The sequence below is a fragment of the Heliangelus exortis genome, chromosome 3 (assembly GCF_036169615.1).
Source record: "Heliangelus exortis chromosome 3, bHelExo1.hap1, whole genome shotgun sequence".
Taxonomy (NCBI): domain Eukaryota; kingdom Metazoa; phylum Chordata; class Aves; order Apodiformes; family Trochilidae; genus Heliangelus; species Heliangelus exortis.
Genome location: NC_092424.1, coordinates 115,193,289 through 115,219,170, shown reverse-complemented (window position 1 = coordinate 115,219,170; position 25,882 = coordinate 115,193,289). Strand labels below are relative to the sequence as shown.

General features: G+C 64.2%; 2 protein-coding genes and 3 non-coding genes across 7 annotated transcripts; 4 read left to right on the top strand and 1 right to left on the bottom strand.

The window, feature by feature from the left end:
- Nucleotides 1–1,470: 1,470 nt before the first annotated feature.
- Nucleotides 1,471–1,634, top strand: LOC139795602 (U1 spliceosomal RNA). Its single transcript, XR_011725590.1, has one exon. It is a non-coding gene; the product is annotated as a U1 spliceosomal RNA (small nuclear RNA).
- An 812-nt stretch (nucleotides 1,635–2,446) lies between these two features.
- Nucleotides 2,447–2,610, bottom strand: LOC139795601 (U1 spliceosomal RNA). Its single transcript, XR_011725589.1, has one exon. It is a non-coding gene; the product is annotated as a U1 spliceosomal RNA (small nuclear RNA).
- Nucleotides 2,611–4,743: 2,133 nt separating this feature from the next.
- Nucleotides 4,744–4,907, top strand: LOC139795622 (U1 spliceosomal RNA). The gene has a single exon (XR_011725609.1). It is a non-coding gene; the product is annotated as a U1 spliceosomal RNA (small nuclear RNA).
- CAD (carbamoyl-phosphate synthetase 2, aspartate transcarbamylase, and dihydroorotase) lies at nucleotides 4,748–19,528 on the top strand. 2 transcript variants are annotated; one of them, XM_071742398.1, is made up of 45 exons: nucleotides 4,748–5,274; nucleotides 5,519–5,658; nucleotides 6,613–6,742; nucleotides 6,941–7,083; nucleotides 7,313–7,454; nucleotides 7,723–7,894; nucleotides 8,169–8,354; nucleotides 8,428–8,540; nucleotides 8,945–9,090; nucleotides 9,170–9,301; nucleotides 9,465–9,698; nucleotides 9,786–10,007; nucleotides 10,290–10,478; nucleotides 10,621–10,745; nucleotides 10,828–10,961; nucleotides 11,059–11,171; nucleotides 11,268–11,518; nucleotides 11,589–11,835; nucleotides 11,931–12,029; nucleotides 12,121–12,345; nucleotides 12,427–12,609; nucleotides 12,711–12,929; nucleotides 13,019–13,186; nucleotides 13,257–13,439; nucleotides 13,511–13,615; nucleotides 13,690–13,938; nucleotides 14,438–14,519; nucleotides 14,629–14,795; nucleotides 14,954–15,118; nucleotides 15,200–15,331; nucleotides 15,399–15,600; nucleotides 15,676–15,866; nucleotides 15,935–16,075; nucleotides 16,157–16,252; nucleotides 16,325–16,448; nucleotides 16,578–16,625; nucleotides 17,092–17,136; nucleotides 17,204–17,346; nucleotides 17,460–17,534; nucleotides 17,620–17,832; nucleotides 18,409–18,534; nucleotides 18,615–18,770; nucleotides 18,865–18,966; nucleotides 19,059–19,153; nucleotides 19,399–19,528. In XM_071742398.1, exons 1-45 carry the CDS (start codon nucleotides 5,190–5,192, stop codon nucleotides 19,499–19,501), a joined length of 6,741 nt encoding a protein of 2,246 aa, XP_071598499.1. In that variant the 5' UTR covers nucleotides 4,748–5,189; the 3' UTR covers nucleotides 19,502–19,528. The 2 variants fall into 2 exon arrangements, with proteins under 2 accessions (XP_071598499.1, XP_071598500.1); XM_071742399.1 differs by lacking the exon at nucleotides 16,578–16,625 and having other exon boundaries at nucleotides 5,105–5,274.
- Nucleotides 19,521–24,666, top strand: MPV17 (mitochondrial inner membrane protein MPV17). 2 transcript variants are annotated; one of them, XM_071742406.1, is made up of 7 exons: nucleotides 19,521–19,621; nucleotides 21,881–21,996; nucleotides 22,242–22,334; nucleotides 22,614–22,709; nucleotides 23,782–23,814; nucleotides 23,985–24,037; nucleotides 24,114–24,666. In XM_071742406.1, exons 1-7 carry the CDS (start codon nucleotides 19,528–19,530, stop codon nucleotides 24,181–24,183), a joined length of 555 nt encoding a protein of 184 aa, XP_071598507.1. In that variant the 5' UTR covers nucleotides 19,521–19,527; the 3' UTR covers nucleotides 24,184–24,666. The 2 variants fall into 2 exon arrangements, with proteins under 2 accessions (XP_071598507.1, XP_071598508.1); XM_071742407.1 differs by lacking the exon at nucleotides 22,242–22,334.
- The last annotated feature ends 1,216 nt before the right edge of the window (nucleotides 24,667–25,882 follow it).

Sequence of the window (25,882 nt, the reverse complement as noted above, 5' to 3'; positions counted from 1 at the left end):
CTGTCCCTGGGGTAAATTGTAGGATGCTAGAATCACAGAAATAGTTTGGGTGGGAAGGGACCTTCAAAGTTCATGTAGTCTCATCCCCCTGGCTATGGGCAGGGACATCTCTGACCAGATCAGGCTGCTCAGAACCTCATCCAACCTGACCTCTAATGTTTCCAGCGAAGGGGCATCCACCGCCCCTCTGGGGAACCTGGGCCTGGGTCTCGCCACACTCACTGTAAAAAAAAAATTCTTTCTGAGATCTAGTCTGAATCTTCCCTCTTCTACTTTAAAACCACCACACCCTGTCCTATCGCTACAGGCTCTGCTGAAAAGTTTGTCCTTACCTTTCTTATAGGCTTCTTTATAATACTGAAAGGCTGCAATAAGGTCTCCTGCAGCCTTCTCCAGACTAAAACACCCCAGTTCTCAGCTGTTCCTTGCAGCAGAGGTGCTACACCCCTCAGACCATTGCAGTGACACAATGGTGACAGACAGTTGAGCTGTGCCCCGGGTGCCTGGGCTGCTCCCCAGCATTAGCTGCCCCTAAGAGAGGAGCCTGGGGCAGGGTCCAGCCTGAGCTGGGGTTCTGGCATGGGGAAGGGGGGGTGACCTCCCTTGACCTCTCCTGTCCTGCAGTGTTCACATCCCTCCCAGCTGGAGTAAAATCCCTGGCAGCTGGCAGGGATTGCTGGGGGCTGCCTGTGCCTCTCCCCCCCGGCCTTTTATCTTCAGGGGGAACCAAGGAAGATGGCACGGTGCTGGGGTGCCTGTTACGGGAACAGCTTTTGCCCAAAAAGGGGCGTTTTACACATTGTTTCACCTGTCCTCACTGCTGTGGTCTGCAATGGGAGAGCCCTGTGGCCCTGGGCCCCGGTGAGGGAGCCCATAGGGCTCAAGGGCCGGTGCTGTGCACGGGGACAGAGCGGGTCACTTTGTTCCCCACGACGGGCGGTGCTGCCGGTTCCTGCCCCTTGGTGAGTGAGGGGGAACGGAGGGGCCGGGGGGGGCCCAAGCCGAGGCCTTCCCGCGGGCACGGGCCCAGAAAGAAGCGGTGCATCGCCGTGAGGGTCTCTGGGCTCTGGCCGGGGCGGGCTAACCCGTGGGGAAGTAGAACCCGCCGCTACTCCACAACCGATACAACGAGGATGGCCTGGAAAGCGACACAGGGACGGACCCTCAAGGGAATCCGAGGGGCGGAGCCTGAGGCGTCTGGGCGTGTCCGTGTAGATCGTGGGCGTGTCCATGCAGCTCGTGGGCGTGCCCATGCAGATCGTGTGCGCGGTGCGCGTCGGGAGATGCGGCCCCCGAGCAGAAGCCCCCCCGGTGGGTGCGGGCGTGGGTAGGGGCGGTGTCGGGTGTCGGTGTGCGTGGGGGCTGCGGTGTCGGTGGTGTTCGTTGTGTTGTTGTTTGTGCGTGTGTTGTGACCGCGTGTTGTGCGTGCGTGGTTGGGCGTGTGTGTGCGGGGCGGGGGTGTTTGAGTTCATACTTACCTGGCAGGGGAGACACCATGATCAAGCAGGTGGTTTTCCCAGGGCGAGGCTCATCCCCTGCACTCCGGGTGTGCTGACCCCTGCGATTTCCCCAAATGCGGGAAACTCGACTGCATAATTTGTGGTAGTGGGGGACTGCGTTCGCGCTCTCCCCTGACCTTTTGGTGTTTAACGACAGCTGAGCGGACTCCGAGTTAGAAATCTGGCAGAGGAGCTCCAGAGCAGCCGCTACCCTTGCGTAACTTCATCGCAGGGTTTCTCTTACCCTCTCCAGTTGTCAGCATTTGCTCATCCCCCCTATCCCTGCACGATCTCCCTCGGCCCGCACACCCCACACTTGATGGTGCGGATTCCACCCGCACTTCGCACCCCGGACCCCGCACTTAAGGACATGGCTGGGGAGTGTGCAGAGGGAGCCCGGAGATGCTCCGGGACCCCCGGCTGTGCCCCGGGAAGATGATGCAGCTCCGGGACCGGGCACAGCTCGGACATGGAGGGTCCTGGTCCCCTCATAGAGTCATAGAATGGGTTGGAAGGGACCTTAAAGCTCATCCAGTTCCCATCCCCCTGCAGGGACACTTCCAACTGGATACCAGGGTGCTCCAAGCCCCATCCAACCTGGCCTTCAACGCTGCCAGGGATGGGGCAGCTACCGCTTTCTCTGGACAACCTGGGCAACCAGGGGTTCAAGCACCCTCACAGGAAATAACTTTTTCGCCACGTCCAACTTAAATGTCCCCTCTTCAAGTTTTAAACTGTTGCCCTTGTCCTCTTACCCCAGCTTTCTTGTAGCCCCTTCAGATATCAGAAGGCTGCTCTGACCTCACCTGGGAGCCTCCTATTCTCCAGGCTGAATGACCCCAATCCCTCAGCCTGCCTTCTCAGGGAGGCGTCGCCCCAAGCCCCCGCAGACAGCATCGGGCTCACAATTACTTGCTCGTGATAACCTGTCTTTGTACCGCAACGACCAGGGGAGAGCGCGAACGCAGTCCCCCACTACCACAAATTATGCAGTCGAGTTTCCCGCATTTGGGGAAATCGCAGGGGTCAGCACACCCGGAGTGCAGGGGATGAGCCTCGCCCTGGGAAAACCACCTGCTTGATCATGGTGTCTCCCCTGCCAGGTAAGTATGAACTCAAACACCCCCGCCCCGCACACACACGCCCAACCACGCACGCACAACACGCGGTCACAACACACGCACAAACAACAACACAACGAACACCACCGACACCGCAGCCCCCACGCACACCGACACCCGACACCGCCCCTACCCACGCCCGCACCCACCGGGGGGGCTTCTGCTCGGGGGCCGCATCTCCCGACGCGCACCGCGCACACGATCTGCATGGGCACGCCCACGAGCTGCATGAACACGCCCACGATCTACACGGGCACCCCAGGCCCCACCACCGCCGCTGCGCGCGTCTCGCCCGGGCGGCTGCTGCCCATAGCCACCCCGAACCTTCCGGCGCTGACAGCCCCGGCGTGTCCCGAGTCAAGCAGGAGCACAGCTGGGATGCCCGTGGACCTCTCTGTGCACCCGGGAGGCAGCTCCGTCTCCGGGGGCGAGGTCAGGCTCGGGGAGCCGGGGGGGGTACGTGTGCAAGCAGCAAACACGAGAGGTTGAAGCTCAGCTGGAGCTGCCGCTGCCGCTGGTGTGTCAGGCAAGAAAGGCTTTCCAAGGACAGGCCTCAGGAAAACATCGGACCAAGACCTGAAGAAGATGGATGCTTGACAAACACACACAGAAAAGGTGGAAGAGGTCAATGTTTTTTTGCTTGTCTTTAATAATAATGGTAGACCAACTCTTCAGTTGCAGGACTACAACTGCAAGAGCACTGACTTTCCACCTGTGTGCTCACAAGCCTACAGGCCATGGGCGGTTCACCACAGTGTTCTGAAGGAGCTGGCATGGACACACAGAGAACCCAAACACCTACTATATTGCACACACCCTGCCCAGACCATGCCATCAGAACTTTCTCAAACATCCTTCTCCAGTGGTGGGGCCAGTGCTGCACTCAGTGCTCTGGGGGAGGCCAGAAAAGTACAGGATACTTGAAAGGGATCAAAAGCCCTCCAATGTGGAGACCAGAGCTGTTGGAGCAAGGCCTCATAGCTTCTGGGAGGGCTGGAGCATCTCTGCTCTGGAGCCAGGCTGAGAGAGTTGGGGGTGTTGAGGCTGGAGAAGAGAAGGCTGCAACGGGGAGACCTTAGAGCACCTTCCCGTGCCTGAAGGGGCTCCAGGAAAGCTGGGGAGGGACTTGGGACAAGGGCCTGGAGGGATGGGACCCTCCGAGGGGGAAGGGATTTCCAGCTGCAAGAGAGGAGATGGGAGGGAGAAATTCTTTGGGGTGAGGGTACTGAGCCCCTGGTTGCCCAGGGGCTGTGTCTGCCCCATCCCTGGCAGTGTTTCATCCCAGGTTGGATGGGGCTTGGAGAAATCTGAGCTGCTGGGAGGTGTCCCTGACCATGGCAGGGGTGGCACTGGTTGAGCTTTCAGGTCCCTTCCAACCCAAATTAGTCTGGAATTCAACAGTTATGGAATACAAGATTTAGCTTGCCTGCAGAATATTAGGATTGCATGACTGGTTTCAAATGAGGGCAAATTAAATTAGTCGATATTTCAAAAGCACCTTTTCTGTGTGTGTTTGTCAAGCATCCATCTTCTTCAGGTCTTGGTCCGATGTTTTCCTGAGGCCTGTCCTTGGAAAGCCTTTCTTGCCTGACACACCAGCGGCAGCGGCAGCTCCAGCTGAGCTTCAACCTCTCGTGTTTGCTGCTTGCACACGTACCCCCCCCGGCTCCCCGAGCCTGACCTCGCCCCCGGAGACGGAGCTGCCTCCCGGGTGCACAGAGAGGTCCACGGGCATCCCAGCTGTGCTCCTGCTTGACTCGGGACACGCCGGGGCTGTCAGCGCCGGAAGGTTCGGGGTGGCTATGGGCAGCAGCCGCCCGGGCGAGACGCGCGCAGCGGCGGTGGTGGGGCCTGGGGTGCCCGTGTAGATCGTGGGCGTGTTCATGCAGCTCGTGGGCGTGCCCATGCAGATCGTGTGCGCGGTGCGCGTCGGGAGATGCGGCCCCCGAGCAGAAGCCCCCCCGGTGGGTGCGGGCGTGGGTAGGGGCGGTGTCGGGTGTCGGTGTGCGTGGGGGCTGCGGTGTCGGTGGTGTTCGTTGTGTTGTTGTTTGTGCGTGTGTTGTGACCGCGTGTTGTGCGTGCGTGGTTGGGCGTGTGTGTGCGGGGCGGGGGTGTTTGAGTTCATACTTACCTGGCAGGGGAGACACCATGATCAAGCAGGTGGTTTTCCCAGGGCGAGGCTCATCCCCTGCACTCCGGGTGTGCTGACCCCTGCGATTTCCCCAAATGCGGGAAACTCGACTGCATAATTTGTGGTAGTGGGGGACTGCGTTCGCGCTCTCCCCTGACCTTAATGATGGTAAAAGTTATGATAAGACTGATAGGTATCGCTTAGTTCGGTTTCCGATAGCTATTGTCCCTCCGCGTTAACTCTGTGGCTATTGTTAGCGCATCTGTCCTGGCCGTTCGATCTCGGTGGTTCACGGTGCTCCCCGGTGCTGTGGTCAATTCCCACGGCCCCGCCCCCGGGGCTGTCCCCACCCGGCCCCGCCCCGGATCCACCCGCTGCCACGGCGCGCGTCCCGCTCGTTCTCCACCGCAGGCCCGCTGCAGCGCACGTGGATCCGCCATGGGCTGCCTGGTGCTGCAGGATGGGTCGGTGCTGCGCGGTCGACCCTTTGGGGCCACCGGGGCCACCGCTGCCGGGGAAGTCGGTGAGTGGGGTGGGTCCGGGATCAGGTCCGGGACAGCGGTGGATGTCGGGGCGCGGCCCTGAGAGCGGCGAGAGGCGCCAAGAGGGGATCGGGGCGGGAGTGCTGTCCCGGTGCGGGGACCCCCCCCGCTCCGCTCCGTGCTTCGCAGTGGGGCAGGAGCCGGGGCTGGCCCGAGGGGTGTCTCCTCCGGCGGGATGGGGGCGGCCGGGATGCTGCGTCCTAGCCCTTCTTCCTGTGCCCGCAGTCTTCCAGACCGGCATGGTGGGCTACCCCGAGGCCCTCACCGACCCCTCCTACAAGGCCCAGATCCTGGTGCTCACCTACCCGCTCGTCGGCAACTACGGGGTTCCCCGGGACGAGACCGACCCCTTCGGCCTCAGCCGGGTGAGTGGGTGGGAGGAGGCGGGCAGTGAGGACAGAGACACGTAGCTGCGGACAGTTTGATGTGGGGCAGGCAGCGGGACGATGGGGTCTCAGGGCAGTGGAGCACGGTGCAGTGCATCCCTGCAGCGGAGGGACAGTGGCACAGAGCACTGCCTAGCACGGGGGGTCAGGGCGGGGAGTGACAGTCACCATGCGGCACAGGGCAGCACGTGGGGGTTAGGCCCCGATGCTGTGGAGCCCGGGGTGCTCCAGCCCAGCATGAGGGGCTGGGCGGGATGTGAGCCCCCCTTGCCCTGAGGCTGGGGTGGTGGGTATTGGGGCTCTGTGTCTGTCCCACTCCATTGCAGCCCCCAGGACGAGGTGCAGTGCAGTCTCCCTCCCTGCCTGCCCGAGGCCCAGCACCCCTTACGGCCCCTCGGCCTCGGCCCTGCCTGTCCCAGTGCCACCCCTGCCCCCGGGGCAGAGTCCAGGCTCCTCTGGCCCCGACAGCTGGGCCCTCCCCACACCTGGGGGTCTGTCCTGTCCTGTCCTGTCCTGTCCTGTCCTGTCCTGTCCTGTCCTGTCCTGCCCTGCCCTGCCCTGCCCTGCCCTGCCCTGCCTTGGGGTGTCAGGATCTCCTGACTCTGCCCTGTGGGAGTCCCACCCAGTGGGACTGTGGTGCCTGTTCATGCCATGGCTGTGCCAGTCTGAGGGATCCCTGGGTTAGGGGCTGCAGTCCAGCAGCACCAGGACCCTGGGAACTCCCAGAGCTTGGTGGGACCATGGTGTGTGGGGTGGCAGGGGGCAGGTCCTGTGCTGGGCACAGGTATGGGGTCTCTGTCCCACAGGGCTCCCCCAACCCTGGGCTGTAGCTGTCCCACTGTGCCCCCTGGGGTCGGCCAGGCTGGGCACCTGGGGGGCTTCTCCTGAGTTGGTGACCCCCTGCTCAGCCGTGTTCACCCCCTGCCCCCACAGTGGTTTGAGTCCAGCAAGATTCACGTTGCTGCACTGGTGGTGGGCGAGTGCTCGGAGACCCCCAGCCATTGGAGTGCGTCTCGCTCCCTTGACCAGTGGCTGAAGGAGCAGAACATCCCCGGGCTGGAAGGTGGGACAGGGAGACAGGGCTGGGGGGAGCTCAGGTGGCTGTGGGGCAGCTGAAGGCCTGGGCCCAGGGGGTCAGTGGGATCTGCATGAGGCCTGTCCCTGCTTTGGGATTTGCCCCCTCCGGGTGGCGGGGGAGTGATGGGGGGGGGGGTTCTCAGGTGGGGCAGGGCTGTGAAGTCATCTCACAGCCTGTCTGCAGGGGTGGACACTCGAGCCTTGACAAAAAAGATTAGTGAGAAGGGGACACTGCTGGGGAAGCTGGTGTTGGATGGGACCCCCGAGGAGAACCTCTCCTTTGAGGACCCCAACAAGCGTCACCTGGTGCAGGAGGTGTCACTGAAGGTGAGGGTGGCAGAGGGGGGCTGGTACTTGACTTGGAGGGGATGGCTGGGGGGACTGTGGGAGGGACTGAAGGGGGATAGTGCCAGGCTGGGGAGGGGCTGCCTCTGGTCTGGGGGCACAGGAGGAGGGCTGGGGGTTGTGGAGATGGCAGGGAGTGCTGGCACTGGGCTCAGGGGACAGCTGTGGGGGGCTGATCCCACCTGGGGGTTCTGACTCCCCCCTCCCACAGACACCCCGTGTATTCAACACTGGTGGGTCACCGCACATCACAGCCATCGACTGCGGCCTCAAGTACAACCAGGTGCGGTGCCTCTGCCAGCGGGGGGCGGCTGTCACTGTGGTGCCCTGGGACTACCCACTGGACCCTGCAGGTGGGTAGGAGTGGGTGGGGGCAACCTGGCCTTCTGCTAAGGAGAGGATGGAGCCTGGAGCAGGGTGGGAACCAGGTTCTGCTCTTCACTGTGAGCTCGGGCAGACCCTGCAGGTCGGCGGCTGGGATGCTGTGGTTCGGGTGGGGGTCTCTGGCCGATGACATCAGGGTGACTGCTGATGTGTTTGGGAGCAGCAGGTTTGGGGTGAACTGCCATGGCGGGGGCTCACAGGGAGGCTCGCTCTGACCCTACTGCTGTCTTGGTGCAGACTTTGACGGGCTGTTCATCAGCAATGGTCCTGGGGACCCCCAGCTCTGCCGGGAGACGGTGGCCGGGCTGCAGCGGGTGCTGGATGCCCCCCAGCCCAAGCCTGTCTTTGGCATCTGCCTGGGCCATCAGCTGCTGGCTCTGGCCCTGGGTGCCCGCACCTACAAGATGAAGTGAGTAGGGGTGTGAGGGTGTCACAGGGTATGAGGGTCTCTGGGAAGGTCCATTAGGGTCACCATGGGAGTCCAGAGAGGTGTTGCTGTAGGGGCCCAGGGTGGGGGCCACTGTGGGGGTCTGGGGAGATGTCATTGTGGGGGTCCACAGAACCAGGAGGCCCTGTGGGGGTCTGGAGGGTGGTGTCACCATGGGTGCCCAGGGTGAGGGTCATTGTCGGGGTGTCAGCAGGAGGAGGGTCCCAGCCTGATACCCACTCTGCTGCCACCACAGGTACGGGAACCGCGGTCACAACCAGCCGTGCCTGCACGAGGACACGCAGCGCTGCTTTATCACGGCACAGAACCATGGGTTTGCGGTGGAGGTGGGCAGCCTGCCCCCCGGCTGGGTCCCGCTCTTCACCAATGCCAACGATGGCTCCAACGAGGGCCTGGTCCACGAGCACAAGCCTTTCTTCAGGTGGCCACAGGGCAGGGGGCTGGGGGGGCTGGGGTGGGGAGGGGTATGGGGCCATGTCTGACTCCCTCCACAGTGTCCAGTTTCACCCTGAGCACTGCGCTGGCCCCACCGACCTGGAGGGACTCTTTGACATCTTTGTGGAGACTGCACGGGATCTGCGGGATGGGGATGGCAGTGCCCTGACGGGTGAGTGCGGGTGGGAGGGAAGTAATGGGGGGGGGACATGGGCAGGACAGTGAAACCGGGCTGGGGGTGGGGGGGATGCTGTGGGGCTGTGAGGGAATGAGCAGAGACTGAGGAGCCAGGGCTTTGCACAGGGGCCATGGGCAGAACCATGGGACTGGGGCTGGGGGGGCTTTGTGGGGGGCCCGTGAGCAGGGCTGTGGGTGAGGTCTGCAGGGGGTGGCTGTGGGGAGAACTGTGGGTCTGGGGCTTTGCAGAGGGGCTATGGCTAGGGGTCATGGGCAGGGGCTGCTGGGGAACTTGGGGGGTGCTGTGGGACCAGTGGGAGCCATGAGCAGGACAGTGGGGCCAGGGCTGTGCAGAGGAGTGTGTGTGGCTCTGTCCCCAGTGTCTGCTGTCCCTCCCAGTGCGGCAGCGCCTGCGGGACTGGCTGAGCTCCAAGCAGGGACCTGCAGGGGGGCAGGATGTGGCCCGGCCCCGCAAGGTGCTGATCCTGGGCTCTGGTGGCCTCTCCATCGGGCAGGCAGGAGAGTTTGACTACTCGGGGTCACAGGTGAGTGCCCACCGGGTACATGAGGAGTGGTGGTGGGATCACTGAGGGCCACCAACTGTGCCCCATCTGTTCCCCCAAGGCCATCAAAGCGCTGAAGGAGGAGAACATCCAGACGGTGCTGATCAACCCCAACATTGCCACAGTGCAGACCTCCAAGGGGCTGGCAGACAAGGTCTACTTTCTCCCCATCACCCCTGAGTACGTCACCCAGGTGAGCACCCCAGGCTGGGGCAGGGCAGGGACAGAGGGGCTGGGGGGCTTGGGGCTGCTGCACAGGGGTATGAAGGGTGCTTGGGTTAAGTACAGGGTGTAGGATGTGCTTTGTGGAGTTGCCATGGGTCCCTGCTCCACTGCTCTGGGTCTGTGTCCCCCAGGTGATCCGGAATGAGCGCCCTGACGGGGTGCTTCTGACCTTCGGGGGACAGACAGCTCTCAACTGTGGTGTGGAGCTCACCAAGGCGGGTGTGCTGGAGCGGTACCACGTGCGGGTGCTGGGCACCCCCATCACCTCCATCGAGATGACGGAAGATCGCAAGGTCTTCGTGGAGAAGATGGAGGAGATTGGGGAGCACGTGGCACCCAGTGAGGCGGCTGCCTCCCTGGAGCAGGTCTGGGGTGGCTATGGGGCAGCACAATGGGGCAGATCCCAGGCTGGGTTCCCCCATCCCAACTGTGCTCCCCATGTCTCCCTGCAGGCAGCGGCAGCAGCGGAGCGTTTGGGGTACCCAGTGCTGGTGCGATCTGCCTACGCCCTGGGTGGGCTGGGTTCTGGCTTTGCCAACAGCTATGAGGAGCTGGTGGCCCTGGTGAGCCAGGCCTTCACCCACACCTCCCAGGTCCTGGTGGACAAATCCCTGAAGGGCTGGAAGGAGATCGAGTATGAGGTGGTGCGGGATGCTTACGACAACTGTGTCACGGTACAGGATGGGAAGACTGAGGGAGGGGTGGGTCTGGGGGGCTCCTGCTGGATCCCTCATCCCCGGGAGGGGCTCCCCAGTCCCTTCACTGGTGCCAGTGCAGCTGCTGTGTGACATTGAAGCTGCAACCCTCAGGCCAGAACCCCACTGCCCTGGGGGAGCTGCAGCACAGGCAGGGGCCTGGGGGTCACCTCCAAGCCCCACCTTGGCCCCTCAGGCTGGGAAGGGGCCGGTGGGAGCTAGGAGGAATCCGCATGGTGATTTCCCCCCTCCGACTGTCAGGTGTGCAACATGGAGAACCTGGACCCACTGGGGATCCACACAGGCGAGTCCATTGTGGTGGCCCCCAGCCAGACCCTCAATGACACCGAGTACTTCATGCTGCGCCGCACAGCCATCAAGGTGATCCGGCACCTCGGCATCGTGGGCGAGTGCAACATCCAGTTTGCCCTGAACCCTGAGTCTGAGCAGGTGAGTGTGGACCCCCGGTGTCCCCAGGGCCAGCTCCTGGCTGGTGGGGCTGTGTCCCTGGTGTCCCCAGAACCAGCTCCTGGCTGGTGGGGCTCTGTCCCTGGTGTCCCCGAGGCTGGAGGGTCTGACCTGCTGCCTGCAGTACTACATCATCGAGGTGAACGCCCGGCTCTCTCGCAGCTCAGCCCTGGCCAGCAAAGCCACCGGCTACCCCCTGGCCTATGTGGCTGCCAAGCTGGCCCTGGGCATCCCCCTGCCCCTCCTCAGGTAATGGCACTGCAGCAGCATGGGATGGGGGCACCACTCCAACGGGATGGCTCCTGGGTGGTGACTCTTGTCCCCTACCCAGGAACTCAGTCACCAACTCCACCACGGCCAACTTTGAGCCCAGCCTGGACTACTGTGTGGTGAAGATCCCTCGCTGGGATCTCAGCAAGTTCCTGCGGGTCAGCACCAAGATTGGCAGCTCCATGAAGAGCGTGGGTGAGTGCGGGGGGCCGGTGGTGTAGAGTGTGGCACTGGTGGGCAGGGGTGCAGCCTGCCCACTCACTACCCCATGCACTCACCACCCCATTCCCAGGGGAGGTCATGGCCATAGGCAGGAACTTCGAGGAAGCTTTCCAGAAGGCCCTGAGGATGGTGGACGAGAACTGTGTGGGCTTTGACCACACAGTGAAACCAGCCTCGGATGTGGTGAGTGCCAGGCTCAGGGAGGCATGGGGAAGTCTGCAGCTGGTGCAGTCCTGGGGAGGGGGCAGCCACAGCCCTGCTCATTCTCTGGCCTGACAGGAGCTGGAGACGCCGACAGACAAGCGGATCTTCGTGCTGGCAGCTGCGCTGCGTGCTGGCTACTCCATCGAGCGGCTCTACGAGCTGACCAAGATCGACCGCTGGTTTCTGCACAAGATGAAGAACATCACAGACCATGCGATGCGGCTGGAGTTGTACCGTGAGGGGCAGAACGCCATGCCGCCCACCATGCTGGCCCGGGCCAAGCAGCTCGGCTTCTCTGACAAGCAGGTGGCCCTGGCCGTGCTCAGGTGAGGAGGGGAGGGTCAGTTTCTGCTCCAGCCCCCAGCCCCCAGCCCTGGCTCACCCTGCCCCTTGCAGCACCGAGCTGGCCGTCCGGAAGATGCGTCACGACCTGAAGATCCTGCCGGTGGTGAAGCAGATCGACACAGTGGCGGCAGAGTGGCCGGCCCAGACCAACTACCTGTACCTGACCTACAACGGCACTGAACATGACCTGGCCTTCCGCGAGCCCCACGTCATGGTCATCGGCTCTGGCGTCTACCGCATCGGCAGCAGCGTCGAGTTCGACTGGTGTGCTGTTGGCTGCATCCAGGAGCTCCGCAAGGTCAGCCAGGACCCGGTGCCCTCTGGGCCTGGGGGTCTCTGCTTTGGGGATGGAGTGGGGGTCCTCGGACTCACTGTGGTCCCTTCCCCTGGCAGTTGGGCTTCAAGACGATCATGGTGAACTACAACCCTGAGACGGTGAGCACCGACTATGACATGTGCGACCGCCTCTACTTCGATGAGATCTCCTTTGAGGTGAGAGGCTGGGGTCCTGTCTGCCACAGGGCTGGGGCTGCCACCGTCCCCATCCCAGTCCCAGCCACCCTCTGCCCTCGTGCTGCCACAGGTGGTGATGGACATCTATGAGCTAGAGAACCCCGAGGGTGTCATCCTGTCCATGGGCGGGCAGCTGCCCAACAACATCGCCATGGCCCTGCACCGACAGCAGTGCCGCATCCTGGGCACCTCCCCAGAGGCCATCGACTCGGCTGAGAACCGCTTCAAGTTCTCCCGCCTGCTTGACTCCATCGGCATCAGCCAGCCCCTCTGGAAGGAGCTGTCTGACATGGAGGTGGGTGTGCACCAGGATGGTGGGGCTCTCCAGGAGGACTTGCCCTTGGCATGTCCCCTGAGGGTGCCATGCCCCCCACAGTCGGCCAAGCACTTCTGCTGCAAGGTGGGGTACCCCTGTGTCGTGCGTCCCTCCTACGTGCTGAGCGGCGCCGCCATGAACGTGGCCTACTCGGACAGTGACCTGGAAAAGTTCTTGAGCAATGCTGTGGCTGTGTCCAAGGAGCAGCCCGTCGTCATCTCCAAGTTCATCCAGGAGGCCAAGGTCCATCCAGGAGGCTGCTCTGGCCCTGCCATGTCCCCGCTCCCTGGCAGCACCCTGTCTCCCCAGTCTGGTGCAGGCTGTGACCATGTCCCTGCTCACAGGAGATTGACGTGGATGCAGTGGCCTGTGATGGTGTAGTGGTGGCCATTGCCATCTCAGAGCATGTGGAGAATGCTGGGGTGCACTCAGGGGACGCCACGCTGGTGACACCCCCCCAGGACATCACCCCCAAGACTCTGGAGCGCATCAAGGCCATTGTCCATGCTGTGGGGCAGGAGCTGCAGGTCACCGGGCCCTTCAACCTGCAGCTCATCGCCAAGGTACTTCAGCCTGGAAGCTGCTCCAGGCAGGGCTGGAGGGAGGATGCTCTGTGTCCCCAGACATTCCTCACACTGTCCCCTCCTTTCAGGATGACCAGCTGAAGGTGATTGAGTGCAATGTCCGTGTGTCCCGCTCTTTCCCCTTCGTCTCCAAAACGCTAGGGGTGGACCTGGTGGCTCTGGCCACCCAGGTGATCATGGGTGAGGATGTGGAGCCGGTGGGGCTGATGACAGGCACAGGCATTGTTGGTGTCAAGGTGAGCAGGGGTCTGTTGGGACCGGGCTGGGGTGTGTGGCCAGGCAGTCCCTCAGACCCCCTGTCTCCAGGTCCCCCAGTTCTCCTTCTCGCGCCTGGCGGGTGCTGATGTGGTGCTGGGCGTGGAGATGACCAGCACAGGGGAGGTTGCTTGCTTCGGGGAGAACCGTTGCGAGGCTTACCTGAAGGCCATGCTCAGCACTGGCTTCAAGATCCCCAAGAAGAACATCCTGCTAACCATCGGCAGCTACAAGGTGTGTGGGACTGAAACTGGGGCCAGAGACCCCACCTCCACCCTCTGACCAACCCTCTGGGGTCATTGCAGAACAAGAGTCAGCTCCTGCCCACCGTGCGGACCCTGGAGAGCCTCGGCTACCAGTTGTACGCCAGCCTCGGCACTGCCGACTTCTACACGGAGCATGGCATCAAGGTGGGGCTGGGGGCTGGGGGACCGGGGGCTCCCTTGGGGGGTCACAGGGCTCTGATTGGAGTCACTGTTGGCAGGTGATGGCTGTGGACTGGCACTTCGAGGAGTCAGATGGCAGCGAGGCTGGCACCCGGGAGACCCAGCGCAGCATCCTGGACTACCTGGCTGAGAACCACTTCGAGATGGTCATTAACCTGTCCATGCGCAACTCGGGGGGCCGCCGGCTCTCCTCCTTTGTCACCAAGGGCTACCGCACCCGGCGCCTGGCTGTCGACTACTCTGTGCCACTCATCATCGACATCAAGTGCACCAAGCTCTTCGTGGAGGTGGGCTGGGGCACATGGGATCCAGGGGACATGGGTGAAAGTGAGGGAGCAGCAGAATCCCAGACTGGTTTGGGTTAGAAAGAACTTTAAAGAGTCTTTAAGATGACCTAAAACATCATCTAGTACCACCCCCTGCAATGGGCAGGGACCCCTCCCCCAGCCCAGGTTGTTCCGAGCCCCATCCAACCTGTCCTGAGACACTGCCAGGGATGGGGCAGCCACAGCTTTTCAGGGCAACTTGTGCCAGGGGCTCAGCACCCTCAAGATCTCATCTCAATCTCAGCTCTTTAAGTTGAAACCATTTCCCCTCATTCTCTCGTGAATGCTGTGAGGTGGGCACTGTAGATGGGTATTACAATCATGGACTCAAAGAATGGTAGGGGTTGGAAGGGACCTCTGGAGGACATTGAGTCCAATCCCCCTGCCAAACCACTGATGCAGGAGGGTTGGTTTTGGGTGGATGTCTTCATCCCAGTCCGTGGTCCTGCCACCCCCACAGGCGCTGGGCCAGATCAGGGCAGCCCCCCCAATGAAGATGCATGTGGATTGCATGACCTCCCAGAAACTCATCCGCCTGCCGGGTAAGTGGGACAAGTGGATGGATGGGGTGCTGCACAGGCACTGCAGAGGGAGGAGGAGACCTTCCCCTATGGACAGGGGCTGCCAGTGCTGATGCTGCCCCCTCCCCAGGCCTGATTGACGTCCACGTCCACCTTCGCGAGCCAGGTGGCACCCACAAGGAGGACTTTGCATCAGGGACAGCAGCCGCCCTGGCCGGTGGTGTCACCATGGTGTGTGCCATGCCCAACACCAGCCCTGCAATCACCGACGCCTCCTCCTTTGCCCTGGCACAGAAGGTGAGGGGCTGCTGGTGCCTGCACTGACACCCCAGTCCTTTCCTGGCACTGCAGTGTTGATTGTGGTGTTGGCTGAGGTGTTGGCTCTCATGTTGGCTGTGGTGTTGGTTCTCGTGCTGGCTCCAGTGAACCCAGCACCCACCACCTTTTCACCACAGCTGGCCGAGGCAGGGGCCCGCTGTGACTTTGCCCTGTTCCTGGGGGCCTCCCCGGAGAACGCCGGGGCACTGGGCAGCCTGGCCGGGGCAGCTGCGGGGCTCAAGCTGTACCTGAACGACACCTTCTCCAGCCTGCGGATGGACAACGTTTCCCTGTGGATGGAGGTGAGCTGCCGTGAGCAAGAGTGAGCACAGGGGGGCCGCACCCGGCTCCTGGTGCCCACCAGCCCCATGTTCCCCCCCCAGCACTTCGAGCAGTGGCCGCGGCACCTGCCAGTGGTGGCCCACGCTGAGCAGCAGACGGTGGCTGCCGTCCTGATGGTGGCCCAGCTGTACCAGCGCCCCGTGCACATCTGCCACGTGGCTCGCAGGGAGGAGGTGAGTGCCAGGAAGTACCCGGGGGTGCGGCGTCCTTGGGGCCGTCCCCTCACCGTTGCCCCCCCAGATCCTGCTCATCAAGGCGGCCAAGCAGAAGGGAGTGGCGGTGACGTGCGAGGTGGCCCCCCACCACCTCTTCCTGAGCCGGGACGACCTGGGGCGCCTCGGGGAGGGCCGTGCAGCCGTGCGGCCGTCACTAGGCACGCGCCAGGACGTGGAAGCGCTCTGGGAGAACATGGACACCATCGACTGCTTCGCCACGGACCACGGTGAGCCCTGGGGGATGGTGGCTCTGGGGCCAGAGGATGGCAGTGGGTCTCACAGTAACCAACCCCCTCTTGCAGCCCCCCACACGCTGGAGGAGAAGCAGGGGCAGGAGCCGCCCCCCGGCTACCCTGGCCTGGAGACGATGCTGCCGCTGCTGCTGACGGCCGTGGCCGAGGGGCGGCTGACGGTGGAGGACATCATCCAACGCCTCTACGAAAACCCCCGGAAGATCTTCGGGCTGCCGGCGCAGGATGACACCTATGTGGAGGTGGGTCCCCACCCACCCCTCCTAGCCCTGGCCACCTTCCAACAGCCCCTGACCTACTGTCCTGGCAGGTGGATCTGGAGCACGAGTGGGTCATCCCCAGCTGCACGGCCTTCTCTAAGGCCCGCTGGACCCCCTTCGAGGGCATGAGGGTGAAGGGGACTGTGCGGAGGGTGGTCCTGCGTGGAGAGGTTGCCTACATTGATGGGCAGGTAAGGCCATCAGTACCCTCTCAAATCTACAGGGGTTGCCCCAGGCCCCCCATCACCCACCCCACTCTCCCACGGCTGCAGGTGCTGGTGCCCCCTGGCTATGGGCAGGATGTGAAGAAGTGGCCCTTGGGCACAGTGCTGGCACCGCACGCGGCACCCACCAAAGAAACCACAAAGGTACTGGGGAGGGGGGTGTGGGGCTGGGGTGTCCCTGCTGTGGCCCAGCTCCAGCTTAGCCCCTCGTTACAGACCCCCGAGCGGCCCTGGCACGCGGTGCCTGAGATTCTGCGTGGCCGAGCCTCCAGCCCCCGCCGTGATGGGCGCTTCCACCTGCCGCCGCGCATCCACCGCGCCTCCGACCCCGGCCTGACAGGTAGGCCCGCGGCACGGTACAGTGGGGCACGGCAGGGCGTGGCAGGGTGGTGAGTGTTCTGCCCCGGGGGCCAGGTCTGCGGCTGCACCCAGGCGGCCCCGCTGATGCTGGCCCTTGTGTCCCGTTCAGCGTTCCGGAGGCTGGGAGCCGCGTACCGCCCGGGCGCCCGAGGCACCGGTAATGTCGGGGGGGGGACTCACTCAGACAATGAGTCGCGGCCGTACTAATGGCACTAACCGCAGCCCATGAGTGCATCCCCTCCCCCAGGTGCCGCGCGGGTGCCCTGGCACAGGCCCCTTCCCCCCGAGAGATGGGGGGCACAGTGGGACAGGGCACAGCTGCACCTGCAGCCGCTCCCACACGGCACCTCGGGGACCCCTCGCCTGCCAGTGTGATTGGGGACGCGTCCGATTGGGTTCTGTGGGATGGGGGGAGAGGGACACAGCTTGTGCCCAAGCTTGGCTCCTCTTTTTGGTGGCCATGGTCCCACTGTCTGGTGGCCGTGGCACCACCGTTGGACCCCGTGATGCTTTTGCCCGGTACTGCTGAGTGCTGGAGGGGCTGTGCCACACCAGGAGTGTGGGTCCTGAGGTGCTGCAGCCCCCTGCACCCCCTAATGCTGCTGCTCCCCTCTCCCACCCAGCCGAGGATGCCCGGGACAAGGCTGGCAGGAAGGTGGTGGAGGCAGGTGAGTGCCATGGGGGGCTGGGGGGCTCTGGGACCACCTGCACAGGCTGACCGTACTGCTCCCACAGATCCAGCTGTGATCCAGGATAGCTACTGCTTCCCCCCGCGCCAGGCATCCCCCCAGGGCGTCCCCCACTTCCAGACCTCCGTGCCGCTGCCCCCTCTCCTCCCGCAGCACATCCTCTCTGTCCAGCAGTTCTCCAAGGATCAGGTGCTGGGGCCGTGGGTACTCTGATGAGTGTGGGGGGCACAGTGTCCCTATGCTGAGTGCTGCTGTCCCTGTACCGTGTCCCGCTGACACAGCCCAGTGCCCTCTCCCCGCAGATGTCCCATCTGTTCAACATGGCACATGTCCTGCGCATGCTGGTGCAGAAGGAGCGGAGCCTGGACATCCTCAAGGTGGGGTGGGTGTGGGGTGAACACCTGGCTCTGTGCCAGGCATGGGTGCCCTGGGTCCCCCGTGGTGACAGCGCTTCTCCCCCAGGGCAAGGTGATGGCGTCCATGTTCTACGAGGCCAGCACACGCACCAGCAGCTCCTTCGCGGCAGCCATGAGCCGGCTGGGCGGCTCCGTCCTGTCCTTCTCGGAGGCCACCTCTTCGGTGCAGAAGGGCGAGTCGCTGGCCGACTCTGTGCAGACCATGTGCTGCTACGCTGACGTGCTGGTGCTGCGGCACCCCCAGCCTGGCGCCGTCGAGGTGAGGGGGCTGAGGGCTGCGTCCTGCCCTGGAGGTGTCGGGGTCCCGTCCTGATGGTGGTTTCTGAGATGGGGAGGGCGGTGATGTGGTGGTGCAGATGGTGACCTGCACAGTGGAGACCCACATGGTGGGGGGACAGTGATCTGCATGATGAGGTGACCTGCACCTGCTGATGCCAGGCAGTGGTGACCTGGGCAATGGTGGGACACAGTGACCAGCATGATGCTTAGGATGGTGACATCTGTGGTACCGTGGTGGTGACCTGTTCACTTGTGACCTCTGTGTGATGGCGGGGCGGTGACCTGCCCCAGCGGTGGTCAGCGACCTGTGTGATGTCATGATGGTGACTTGCACAACAGTGAGGATGATGACCTGTGCAATGGGAGGGATGGGGACCTGTGTGTTGCTGGGGACAGTGCCCTGCCCCAATGGCGGGGACAGTGACCTGCCTGTTGGGTGGACACAGGGTAGGCTGGGCAAGTGCGACCCTGCTGTCAGGAGCAGGAGCCAGGTCCCACTGCTGTGGGGCCGGGGAGGGCCACGTCCTAACTGTACTAAGCCCTCCTGTCCTCCCAGCTGGCCGCCAAGCACTGCCGCAAGCCGATGATCAACGCTGGGGATGGGGTGGGCGAGCACCCCACGCAAGCGCTGCTGGACATCTTCACCATCCGTGAGGAGCTGGGCACTGTCAATGGCATGACGGTGAGGGCTGGGGGGCTGTGGCCACCCCCGCCAGGGGCTGGGGGCTGCGCCTGGGCCGGGCTGACCTCTCCCCCCTGCAGATCACCATGGTGGGTGACCTGAAGCACGGGCGCACCGTGCACTCGCTGGCCCGGCTGCTCACCCAGTACCGTGTCAAGCTGCGCTACGTCACCCCCCCCAGCCTGCGCATGCCCGACGACATCACCGCCTTCGTGGCCTCCAAGGGCATCCAGCAGGTGAGAGGGGGGGCAGCAGTGGGGGGATATAGCCTTGTGACCCCCCCCCTCAACCCCACTGATGAAACCAGACACCCTGTGCCCTCCACCCCAGGAGGAATTCGGAAGCATTGAGGAGGCTTTGCCAGACACGGATGTGCTCTACATGACCCGCATCCAGAAGGAACGCTTCCAGCAGGCCGAGGAGTATGAGGCTGTGAGTGGGGGAGTGGGAGGGACCCCGGGGCCTCTTTGAGGGGGGGGGGGAGTGCCCTGCCCCCAGCTCAGTGCTGTGCACTGCCCCCCCAGTGCTTTGGGCAGTTCATCCTCACCCCCCACATCATGACCCGGGCCAAAGAGAAGATGGTGGTGATGCACCCCCTGCCCCGCGTCAACGAGATCAGGTGGGGCTGGAGGCTGGGGGGCTCTGGGGGCTGCAGTGTGCTGTGGGGGGTGGGCCTTGGTGCTGGGGGAGGGCTCGGGGGGGCTCCCCACGGGTGCTGGGGATTCCGGGGGGCTCAGGGAGATGGGGGCTGGGTTCTGATCCGGGGTCCCAAGGGCATGGGGGGGGGGTTGTGTCTAGAGTGGGGGTCCGGGGGTGGGATGGGGGTGTCCCCCCCGGCCTTGTCTGATGACGTCACTTCCACAGCGTGGAGGTGGACTCGGACCCGCGCGCCGCCTACTTCCGGCAGGCGGAGAACGGGATGTACATTCGGATGGCGCTGCTGGCCACCGTGCTGGGCCGCTACTGACGAACAATAAACGCGACGCTGACCCAATGACGTCATCTTCCCGCGCCATGGCGGGGCTCTGGCGGGGCTGGGGGCGGCTGCTGGCGCGGCGGCCCGGGGCGGCCCAGGCGCTCACCGCCGGTAAGGGCCGGGGCCGGGATCCCCCCTCACGCTGGGCACGAGGGGTCCTCAGGCCCTCCCGGAGACCGCCCCCGCCGTGCACAGACCCCCGAGCCCTAGAGCGGGCTGCTCCTGTCCCGTCCCTCCATCCCATCTCCTTCCCTCTCCCCGTGCCCCCCTCCGCCTTCCTCCTCTTTCCCCCCCGTCCTCCCACTCTCATTTCCTCTCCCTCCATTCTCTCCTGCTTTCTCCCTTCTCATTCTCCTCTTTAGTTCCTTCCTCCGTTTTTCCTCCCTCATTCCCTCAGTCACCCACCCCTCATTCCTTCCCCCCCGTGCCTTCCCCCTCGTCCCTTCCCCTTCATTATCCCCACCTCTTTCCCCTCTTCTCATTTCTCCTTTCCCCACCCTTCGTTCCTGGCCCTTGCTCCCTCCCCTCTTCATCATCCCCTTACCCCCCACGCCCTCTGGCCCATCCCATCCCCAGACACCCTGTCGTAACCCAGCCGCCCTTGCCCTGCTGTGGTGGGCACTGTCCCTCCCCCGTGAGAAGCTGGGCGGGAGCCCCATAGCCTCTGGAGGGGGTCGTTCCCGTGCCTCGGGGGTCCATCCCCAGGGGTGGGAGGTGCTACCCGGGGCGGGGCCAGGGGTTCCCCATGGGTCCCACGGGGTGGGGAAGCCTTCCCTGCGTGTTGCTTCCAGGGACCAGTCCAGGATGGGGGGGAAGTCCAGTGGGAGTCGAGGGGGGGCTGATGTGCTGGGGGTGAGGTCTGCGGGAGCCCTGCTGTGCCCACTCAGCTCGGCATGCAGCCGCTGGCTCCTGGCCCGTTCCCCTGCCCCCCACCTCCGCTGTTCCCCGGTTATTTTTATCGGATTTGATGGAGTTTATACCTGGCACCCGCCGGGCTGCGCAGCCAGCCCTTGCATCCTGGAGGGAGGCCAGGGCAGAGTTGGGAGAGCTGCCCAGGACCGGGCCCCGTACCCCGGCAGCCCCTGCCCGCGGCGGGGAGGGGTTTGGTGCAGCCCCCGGCCACGCTCCAGGCTCCAGATCTGCCAGTTGCTGCTTCCCCTCGGAGCTGGCCCGGACCCACCCTGCTCGGTGCGGAAGAGCCGGGATGAGCCCTGCAGCCACAGTCGGGATTCCGCCCTGCTCCCTCCGCTCACCGGAGCGGAAGCACCGGCTGGGACCGGGCCGTGGCGCTCTGGCGGTCCTCGGCCGTGCCCGGCCCCGCTCGGTGCCGCCCCGGTCCCGGAGCCGCGGGCCGGGCAGGGCTTTGCCTCCTGCCTCCCGGGCTCGGCCCTGGCAGCGCAGCAGCAGTGCCCCCGGCGGTGACCCTGCTGTCCCCGCCTGCTGGTGCAGCCAGTCTGCCTTAATTAGGTCTAATTGGGCCTGTTTCAAGGTCTCCTGGCCGCGGGGGCAGCAGCCGGCAGGGTCCCGGCACCCCTCGGCTCTGGGCTGGGCTCTGTGCCCCTCGCTGCCCGACTTCAGCCTGTGTCACCTCGGTGTCACCCCGGTGTGGGGGCTGCTGCCAGCACGGTAGGACTGATGTGACTGCACTCCCCGACCAGTCCCCAGCAGCCCCGGTGCTTTGGCACAACCGGGTGCTGTGCCTGCAGCCCCGGTGAGCCCCGGGGGCTGTGCTGGGCCAGGCGGGAATCTGAGCCACCTCTGGGCTCTGCTGGCCGTCACCAGGTTCCCTGGGGCCACCCTGGGACGTGTGATGGCTGGGGACAGCGCTCGGGGCGACCAGCACAGCTGGGGCCTGCAGCCCTTCAGCCGTGCCCTGCTCCTCAAGGGGACACTGGGGACACCGATGGACCTGGGAGGGAGTCTGGGGGCTGCTTGGGACACACTTGGGGCTCTCCCACCCCTGGGTCCTTGTCTGGGCCAGGGTCTGCTTGCAGAGATCATCCTGAGCTGGTGGCACAGGGGAGGACACATCAGGGCTACCAGGAGGGAGCAGAATGGCAGCGGGGCTGGGGACGTGTGGGGAGGAGCTGGGACACGGGAGGGAACGTGTTCGGGGGCACGGGGCCAGCCCGGTTACGTCGAAAGGGTCAGGGGTGGGGGACAGAGCGGGGCTGCCAAAGCCACGGGCAGGGATGGGCACAGCAGAGGGTCCCCCACAGTGACCTGGGGATGTGGAGCAGTGCCAGGGACTGGCGATGTCTGGGAGCCCGAGGGAGCACAGGGATGGGAACCAGGAGTGGGATTAGGGTGAGGAGACCCCGGGAATCTCTCCAGCCCTGGCTGTCCCTGAGTGGGCTGTGCTGGTCACAGGGGCTCTGATGGCGGTGGGGGACGTGGTGGCACAGCAGCTGGTGGAGCAACGGGGGCTGAGCGGCCACCAGGGCCCCCGCACCCTGCGGATGGCAGCCATCGGCTGTGGCTTCGTGGTGAGACAGTGCGGGGCTGCGGGCTGCGGGACGGGTGTGGGGGGGCACTGGGATGTGGGGAACACATGGGGGGCTGGGATGGAGGGGTCCCATGATGTAGGCTGGGACAGTCCCCAGTGCTGGTGACAGGCCAGGGTGGGGGCAGGACAGGCTCTGGTCCATGTACTCAGCTCCAGAGCCCCCCTGCCACGCTGTCCCCCCTGTCCTGGGCAGCAGGACCCTTCCTCACCTCCTGGCTCCTGCAGGGCCCTGTCGTGGGTGGCTGGTACAGGGTCCTGGATTGGCTCGTCCCAGGGGCCACCAAAGTGGTGGCTGTGAAGAAGATGGTCCTGGACCAGGTGAGTGGCCTGGGGTGAGGGTCCCTGTGGGGCTGGGGAGTGGGAGCAGCCAGGTCTCCAGAGTCGGGTTCCCAGCCCTAGCTCAGCACCAGTGCAGCGGGGGGCTGGGGCAGGCAGGGCTGCACAGGGGCCACCCTTGGACTTTTCAGAGTCTCTGGGGGTCCCATCCCTCCCCATGGTTCTTTCACAGGCCTAGTAGCCCCAGGGCATTGAGCAATCTGGGCCAGTTCCCCCCATCCCGTGCTGCTCCAGGCCTTGCAGCCCCTGTCTCTCTTCCAGGGGGTCTTCGCGCCGTCTTTCCTCGGCTGCTTCCTGGCCGTGACGGGGGTGGTGAACGGGCTGTCAGTGGAGGAGAACTGGGCCAAGATCCAGCAGGTACTGGTTGCTCCTCAGGGCCGTCAGCAGCGCCCTGGCAGCTCCTGGGGTGTTCCGGGCGCCAGTGCCAGGGCTGTTCCCTGTGCCCGGGCTCCCCGGTGCCATCCCCGGTGCCGTGCAGCACTGTCCAGCTCCTCTGCTGGCTGCATCTCCAGAGCCATTATGGAGATGGGTCCAATTAGCCCCGATTGCTGGAAACCAGCGCGGGAACTGAGTCAGCGTGAGTCACCAGGAGCGGGAGGTGGCACACGGGGTGGTCACTGCCCGGGGGTGGCACCAACAGTTGCCAGGGCTGTATGCAAGGGCCCTGCAACAGTCAGGCCATCAGCTGCCGCCAGCTGGGCTCTGCTTGTGGTCACCCAGAGCTGGTTCCTCTGCATGGGGACACCCATCAGGGGCCATCCCTGCCCCTCATCCTGCCCTGGGGCACAGGAACCGTGAGGGGGGCTGAGTTACCACTCTGTCTCCAGGCTGCAGGAGAGCAGCACTGGGTGTGAGGTGCCTTGGGGTGCACACCTGGGCTGGTCCTGGGCACAGGCAGCCCCCCTGGGCACTCCCACCTGCCCTGGCTGCATCTCCAGCAGGTCATGCTGTGTGTCTGGCCGTGCACCTGCAGGGACACCCACCAGGGCCTAGGTGAGGTCATAGGTGATTCCTGCACCCTGGCAACCTGTCCTTGCTGGGGGGCTGGGCTGGGGGCCGGGCAGCAGTAGCTGAACCCACCTTCACTCCTGGCTTGGGGCACATCCGTCCCTCCCCACACCGAGGAAGCGTCAGCAGCGCATCCATCACCTCTGCGCCCGCTCGCCCCGTCCTGGGCTGCCGGCCAGCGCCAGGCTCCAGCTGAGTCACAGCCAGGCAGGATGAGGGACTTGTCCTGCTGCCATGGGGCCGGGCTGCAGCACAGCGTGGCTGTGGCACGAGGAGCGTGGCAGCGTGTCATCCTCCTGGGGTGGTGGCCCTGGCTCGGTGACCTCTCCATCCATGACTGTGGCCAGCTGTGTGGCAGGGCTGGGTCCTCATGGTGGCTTGGTGACAGCTCCAGATACTCATGGCATCTCTTCTTCTCCAGGACTATGTGGATGCTCTGCTGACCAACTACTGTGTAAGTGCTGGTGGCAGTGACAGCCAGGGCTGTGTTCCCCTGCCCCAGTGTGTCCTGGGGTGCCTGGCTGGCGTCCTCTGCACCCCTGTCCCCTGTCACCCCGAATGCCTGGGCAGGGACAGGACAGGGGGCTGGCCAGGTCTCTCACTGCAGTCTCCTTCCCTGCCCAGATCTGGCCACCGGTGCAAGTCGCAAACTTCTACTTTGTGCCCCTGCAGCACAGGTAGTGACACGGGGGTGGCCCTGGCTCCCTGGCTCCAGGAGCCCATGGCTGTGCACGCTGTCCCCTCTGTCCCCAGGCTGGCCATCGTCCAGTGTGTTGCCATCGTCTGGAACTGCTATCTCTCCTGGAAAGCAAATCGGATGTGAGGGGTGAGCCATGTCCCCCCAGCCCCCTCCCCATCCTTCTGCTGCCTGACCCTGCCCCACCTCTGGAGCTCTTGGATCTGGCACCCATGGCTGCAGGGGGACAGGGTACACAGCGTCACCCATCGTCTTCTCGGGGAACACTGTCATCTGTGGACATTGCCCTCTCTGCTCACTGGAGTAGAAGATGCTGATGAGTCTGCCCAGAGAGGGGCTCGTGCCCAGGGCTGCTCTGGGCCCTGCAGTACATTGTGCCATGGCACAGCTCTGCCCCTCAACACAGTTCTCCCTCTATGCTGGCTCCTCTCCTGGCCCATGTCCCCACATGGCCTGGTAGGTGCAATTATGGGCCCCATGCTGGTGGTGCCACTCAGAGCTAAGGTCAGTGCCACTGCCCCAGCCCCACTGACATTGCGGGTGTCCTAAGCTCTGCTGGGGACAGGTGGACACCCAATAAATGACAATTTTCCCTCCTGATCCTCCTGACATTGTGCTTCTGGCTCATCCTGCATTGGGGGCTGCGCAGAGGTGGGTTCAGGCTGATCATCATATGCTCGCTGAGCTAGCTGCTGGCAGCCTCCTGTCCCCTCAGTGAGGTGAGAACCTAGAGCAGGGCCTTGGGCCTGTGGCAGCACGATGGCTTTGCTCTCTGCCTGTCCCCAAGGAGGCAAGTGTCCAGCTGCAGTGCTGGTATTGTGCTGGGGCACTGTTGGCTTGGGCTGCTGGGGTGGGTGATCCCAGCTGCTGGTGAACAGGTCTGGCACGGGGTGATGGTGGCTTAGGGGACCACCAGGTCCCACTGTGGCTCTCAGGTGGGTGTCATGGTGCCTCAGCTGCTGCTGGGTGGTGAGAAAAGCCAAGCAGTACCCACGGTGCAGGATCCTCCAAGGTTCTCAGTGAGCACCATGCAGGCCTCAGCATGGACATGGAGGGTGCAGGAACGGGGAGGGCTGGAGCCAGGGCTCTGCAGGGCTGGCACCAAGGTTTTCAGAGACCTTAGGCAGTGGGAGGGCTGCAGAGCTCAGGAGGAGTTTGCAGCCCCAAAGCACTGAGCCTCTATCTGCTTTGTCTGGGGTGGAGGAGGGCCCCAGTGTGCCAGTAGCGAGTGGGCTGCCAACGTGGCCCTGGGAGCAGCCGTCCTCATGGCACGGGGGCTGCCAGCTCTCGGGGGGCTGATCCCAGCCCCTCCTGAGGGCCCTGCCCCTGAGCCATGGGGAGCTGTTGCCAAGTGCCAGCCTTCACACTGCATCCTTGTCACGGGTGCATTGCCCCATGAGCCGCCTGGCTGCAGGTACAGCTGTGCCACACTGAGCTGAGGGATATGCAAGGTGAGGGGGGGCCGAGCCTCTCCCCCCCCAGCTCTGCCCAACACCAGCACTGGGGAAGGGTCCTGTGCTGGGCCCGTCCTGACACCTGCACCAGCACTGGATGTCAGCTTTGACCCCCTCTGCCTTCAGGCAGAGACACGGGGCTGCCAGGCTGGGACAGGGTGCTGTGGGGGTCTGTGGGCAGGGGAATGGTGCTGTGGGGGTCTGTGGGCACTGGTGTGGTGCACCAGTGGCTACCTCACCGTTTGGCAGCAGTGGCTGGTGCCCCGGGCTGGCACGTCCCGCCTGCAGCACAGTGCTGCCGGCTCCCTTGCCTTCACTCTATGAGTCACAGATTTTGGCTGCCGGTGCTGCTCGGTTCTGTCTGTGGCCTC